The sequence below is a fragment of the Limulus polyphemus genome, unplaced genomic scaffold, assembly GCF_000517525.1.
Source record: "Limulus polyphemus unplaced genomic scaffold, Limulus_polyphemus-2.1.2 Scaffold10556, whole genome shotgun sequence".
Taxonomy (NCBI): Eukaryota; Metazoa; Arthropoda; class Merostomata; order Xiphosura; family Limulidae; genus Limulus; species Limulus polyphemus.
The window spans coordinates 6,805-13,124 of record NW_013676166.1 but is presented as its reverse complement, the minus strand read 5'-3'; the positions used below and the strand labels follow the sequence as shown (position 1 = coordinate 13,124).

The window sequence follows — 6,320 nt, the reverse complement described above, 5'->3', positions numbered from 1 at the left end:
ACCGAACATGCTAGCCCTTTCAGCCGTGTGGGCGGTCAAGCCTACTTTCCATTGGTAAAGAGTAGCCCAAGAGTTGGGGTGGGTAGTGTTGACTAGCTGCCTTCTCTCTAGTCTATCATTTCAAAATGGTTAAAATAGAAACTCATTAAAAAGCTTAGCTTGATCAAATCGCTTATTAAACTGTCCTTTCATTAGTGATGTATTAGAATAAGTGCAAGAACATCTTGATGATGGTGAATCATCGAAACTTTTATGATAATAAATATATTGTTCCTGAATTTAGTTGTATTTAAAGTCTGATCCAAGGAAAACTTGCTTAATATATTACAGTCAGAATTAAGAAATTTACAAAACAAATGTTTCTATCTGTCTATAAATACATAGTGTTAAAATTATGATTGCCATTTAAATATTTCTGTGTTATGATTAATTCTGAAATTAGGTTAGAACTACATTATTAATAAGGAATTTATCTTTTCCTCAGAGTTATGTCGTGTTCTGTGTTCTATCGTAACCAATCAGATTGTCCGGACAACAAAGAAGGGTGAGCTATCACAGTTAAAGTTATTTTAATTCATATTTATTGTACACCCAAGTTTAGTTCCAAGTGTGTATTGACTTGGTAACAGCTATAGAAAGGTTATCAAAATTGATATTAAACATGAAAAGAAAATTATCTGGATTGTTTTTTCAACAATTAAACCTACTAACATAAATGTGATTGTGTTTATGCGTTTGTTCATGAACGTGTCAACAGGTTTTGGTCGGAGATGCACAACTTTTCATTAAATGCCACTTTCAAACAGATTGAAATATCAACTCTAGGATGAGTCCATTTACAGACTGTTTAAAATATCGTCTTCAAAGATCCTCAAGTTGTGATTTGTTTTAGTTGTCTGTGATCAGGCTGCACTTAAAGTTTTAAACTACTTACCAGCAGTCGACGCTTGAGTAGATTGTTTTTGTATTTTTATGTTGTTGAACTACTAGAAATATTTTAGATCTACATATCAGATTTTTTGCTCTAGAAATCAATTTAATTATATCTAAATTTTACATTTCATCAGAAAGATATTCGTTGTAATTGTCTTAGAATTTACTTAAATATATGTTTAAGAGTGAAATGTTTGAAGTACAACACATACTACATGAGTATTTAAAAGTGATTGTTTTAATCAAACCTTAGTGAGGAAATTTTTTCACTCTACAATAACTGTTTTCACGAGAGGAGCCATTTTAATGTTGTATGAGCTACATAAGTTCTATTTACAAACCTTCTGAATCATTAAACACTGCAAGTTATACAACTTGTTTTTCAAATAATAAGATAAATGAAAGAAAAGCAAGTCGTATAGTTATTGAGATTGGACTGGATAAGTTGTAATAAGCTATAGACATAATTTTCGTTTTTCTGCAGGGACAGTCCCCACATTTTAGCGACTTTTAGAGCGATGCAACACCAGTTTCTTGAAACAGTGACAGCAAGATTGACTGTTGCTCAGGTCGGTTTCCAAAAGACGAAAAAATTATTAAGTTAGTAAAAATTGATTCCAATAAATTCAGAAAGAAAAGGTGTTATTACAATAACTTATACGAATTTGTGTACCGCTACTTTTCTTATGAAACACAAATATATCTTGTCTACGTTACATGAGGAATCATGTCTTACAACCTGAAGAGACTGCCTTTCTGTAATAACGAATGCACAGTCGGATGGTAATGAAAATAGGGTTGGATATTTGTAATTTCATGTTTCTATTTCTCTAAAGTATTCGTAGTTTGTATGAAGAGTATGTGAAAAGACATATAATTTGACAGGAAAAATAGTACATATGCCTAACAAGCCTCTGAAGCTATGTATCATGGGCTCAGCAGTAAGCTTGAAGGCCTATAACGCTAAATTTCAGGGTTGGATCTTTCTGGTGGGCATAGCACAGACAACCTAATGTATAGATTCGTGCATAACAACAAATAAACTTTAGTAGCCTTGTTATGGATATATAATACAAATACAAATTAAACAGCGTTATATTATATAGAAATAAACAATGTATTTATATTTTATATATATATATATATATATATATACAAATACATATAAATTATCTCCATAATAATATTTTTTTCGATCACATGTTCTTGTGTTTTTCAGATCGTTGAAAGTATTCGTGGCAATGCTGGTTTGACTTTTAACTTTATCATGTTCATTAGCCTAGCCAGGTAAACAAATTTTTTTAATTTCCTTTGTTTTAAAACTTGAGTGAATATGGAAAAGTAACTAGTCAATCTACATATCTAAGCACTAACGGTGTATACTAAGAATTGTAATTCACAGCTTCATCACTAATACAACAACAAATTACTAAACTATTGAAAAGATGGTTGTGTTCGAATAATTCTGAAAGAGATGAGACTATAAGATTCTACGTACTTCTGAAGGAGAAGAATTTTCGTAAGTTATATATATCTGAAATAGCAGCTGATATAGTATATCCCCCACCCACTTACATCATCTGATCATCGAGTTTCCAGTGTATATTTTGAGATTGTGAAAATCTAAAACCTACATGACACAATACTTTATTGGAAAGAAGTCTGAAAAATAAATACTCCAAAATCATGACAAACAACTGATGCACGCCTTATAGATATGCCCGTGAAAGATGGATTTGTCAAACATGAGCCTGATTTTAGCAGATAGTCTAGCACTGAGTCAAGTCTAGCTAACATGATAACCCGATTATCAGATCGATAACGGCCAGTGATTTTCAAATTCTTATAAAAGAACTTAAATAGAAATATTTAACTATTTTAAAGATTTATGAATCTGGAAGAAAAATCTGAAGACACCATATCAAGGAGCTTTTGTAACTAATGAAATTAATGAGTGCTGAAGCCTTTATCGGTAAAAGAACACAAATGAAAAATCTTGGACTGAAAAAGGAGACTTAATTTTAGCAGCGCTGTTCATTTCAATACCACGAAACAATTAAGGAAATAAAACTATAAAGTCTTCTCGAGTCTTGTGAATATTTTCTAGTATTGTTTAGCTTAACAAAGAATTATTTACGTTGCATTAACTATATTTTGAGATCCATGATTTGTTCAAATTTGTTTATATAATATTTTTAGAAAATCTGTATGTTTGTGTAATACACGTAAAACACAAAATGTGGAAGTTTGTTGTGCACATTCACAGTTTATTAATATCCATATAGGTGTAAGATCCAGCAAATAATAATCTCTTAGGAACTCAAGTCCTCGCACTTCTGTTGAGGTTTTTGCGGTTTGTTTCACACATTTCAAAAGCGAAAAGTAAATAAGTTTAAATATATAATAGTAAAATAAAGTTTGCTCCTATGCAAGCTAGAAGTTTTTTATGGCACTATAATTAAATAATAATTATTCTACTACAATGTTTATTATAAATCGTTAGAAACGTTATAATCTGAAACCAGCTAAATAGACAGATTCCATATATTATAATTATTCTTAAACATCCGTTATTGAAATCATATTTTAATCAAGCTGGCCTAGTTTTCTTTTATCACATGATAAAACTTTACAAATATATATATACATTTATAAATGTACAAAACGATGATCTGATACATTGGTGCAAATGATGATCATGATATAGTTATAAACTTGAACTATATATTATTATCTCTGTACAATCGAATCGAAAAATATAAGACAGATTAATCTTAATAATAAATAAAGACATACATTACAAAATGTGTGAACATAACAAGAATTATAAATTCATTGAAACTGCCATTGCAATTTGCACTGATCAGCCTAACACATTGTAGGAAACTAAACATATCTTTTAAGTCTAGGTCTTTCTTCAAGCCTTTTTGTTTCCCCCAAGATATTTTAACTACGTTTTCAACTGATGCACATTTACGTGATAAATTTCAACATCCAAATACACCCTGGGAACAATGGTTATATTATCTATCATATACCATTCTATTACTGTAATTTTCCAATTATAAACCGCGGTTTATGCACAACTTTTATTTACAAAACCATAACATACAGTTTATACATGAGTGCGACTTATACATTAATATATTGTTTAGAAAAAGCTCTACAAATTTTATGTTATTGATAACGTTTTGGTTAAATTGCATGAAAAGTTTGCCGGCAACGTCGTAATACGCTTCGATCATGCATTTCGGCTCAAACCCACTAAATAATTGTTGTTTGATTAAATAATGAACTAAGAACACAGAATAAAATACACAAAAAGCAAACAATGTCCTATAACTGTTATAATTTTTCTGGCTTTCAAACTAAGTAATAACAATTCAACCAAGCTTGTCGAGGTGATCCCCGCGAGAAAGACGTTTACAACTGGAGGCGAAATAGACAATTTTCTGTATAAAAAACAACGTAATATAATATAGTATTGCAATATTTCTTCTTTTATTTTCATATTTTATTTTATTTTTTTTAGTAGAAAGAAATAACTGTTATGAAAAAGCACGTGTACTATATGTGATATGTTTTCATGTTAGTCTACCAGTAACTCGACAACAGCTGTTCTACAGCAGCGATTTATACTCAGATGCGGTTAATACACGAATTTGTATTTTTGTTCATTTGTTTTTTGGGAATGATGACTTGTAGAAGGTGTGGTTTATAATTAGAAAATTACGGTAAAGCTGAGAACTATAACTGTCAATGTAAGAAAACCAGTGAATATAATTATGTATACTACTTCAAACATGTTCGCTTTTTAAATCTATGTTTTGTTTTAGGTAAGCAAGCAAAATAGATTCAATTTAAAAAGTTATTTATATTTCCTTCATATACATTTACTACAATGTCTTCCTTTGCTTACCTCTGTCGTAATTTACACTTAATATAATATTATTATCTTTGCCTTTATTTGCAGCTAGTATAATGTTACTTTTCTATAATTTTTCTTTGTGTGAACTTAGTATCATGGCTTCCATTGCTTACCTCTATCGTAATTTACACTTAATATAATATTATTATCTTTGCCTTTATTTGCAGCTAGTATAATGTTACTTTTCTATAATTTTTCTTTGTGTGAACCTAGTATCATGGCTTCCATTGGATTAGCAGAAGAAAGTTCAACTATCATTTTGGCGAGCTCTTTGATATCACCTTTTATGGTAAATGTTATTTACTATTATTCAGTGTAGAATTAGGTGGTTACTTAGTGATGAATGTACTAAGTTTCCGGGGCTTAATAGTAGTCCGTAGTCAATTTCCTGACAAGTGAATTTTGATAAAATAGTTAGCACAAAGGATCACATATAAAGTGTAAAAGACTTAAAATAAGACCCAAAACTCAGAAGAAGAATAGTGAACTATTAGAAAGCGCTCGAGTTTTGGGTCTTATTTTAAGTCTATTACATTTATATGTGATCCTTTGTGCTAACTCTTTTATCAAAATTGATTTTCCACTCATGGACCACGGACCTCTTCTTTTACCTTACATTGCCATTTTTAGGGATTATATTATTAAGTACCTGTATCAACAACTTCTTTACGTTAAAGACTAACATGTTTTAATTAAATCCATTAGTGGAGCCACTTCACTTGACCTTTTAGAATCTATATCTTTACTGCCACAGACTGTAAAATACGTAATTCCTCATGTTGGAACTAACGACCTCAAACGGAACTCAACGACTGCTTATGACTGTTTTAATGATCTACAAGCCTTACTGTTACATGTTTTGACTCTCCGTACTGACCTTCGCGTATGTTTCTCAAGCGTTATTTACCGTGACGTTAATAGACATACTGATAATCTCTTTCTAAGACAAGTCTGTACTACTGACACTTTAAATCACAAAATTGACAAATTCAACGCTCTCGCACATGATCTATGTCGACGTAACCCACGATTGTCTTTCCTTTACAACACTAACTTGAAACTTGAAAGCAGGAGACATTTCTTAGTTTACACCTTTCCTTCAAAGGAATCGTTACCCTATCCTGTAATTTCCCCTTCTTTATTACCGACTTTATTCTTCCTCGCCTACAAACTAATATTGAATACTCCAGCGTAAACCAACCAAACACCTCTAGTCCTAAATCTCCTCCAACCTCTTTTTTCCCCCATACCCCTATCTCATTAAAAAACCCTCAACACAAAGAGCATACATCTGTATGCCACACCTCTACTACACTTCCAAACCCTGTTTCTCCTGGAACTGTCCCAAACTCTAATTGTGACCCTTTGCCTAAATGTCTAACCTATACTGAAATTACGACTTCCACTTTTATTTCTAGTAACCTTTCCCTAAGCCCTAAACCTGGTACCCAATCCACGA

General features: G+C 31.3%; 1 protein-coding gene across 1 annotated transcript in view; it reads left to right on the top strand.

Annotated features, from left to right (window-relative positions):
- Positions 1 to 483: 483 nt before the first annotated feature.
- LOC111083657 overlaps positions 484 to 6,320 on the top strand; it is a gene marked incomplete at its 3' end in the record, with an annotated part of 11,898 nt that continues 6,061 nt past the window's right edge. The window contains exons 1-4 of the mRNA XM_022380301.1: positions 484 to 544; positions 1,418 to 1,502; positions 2,153 to 2,220; positions 5,075 to 5,150. Coding sequence (XP_022236009.1) covers positions 489 to 544; positions 1,418 to 1,502; positions 2,153 to 2,220; positions 5,075 to 5,150 — 285 coding nt within the window. The remainder of the gene's footprint in view (positions 545 to 1,417; positions 1,503 to 2,152; positions 2,221 to 5,074; positions 5,151 to 6,320) is intronic.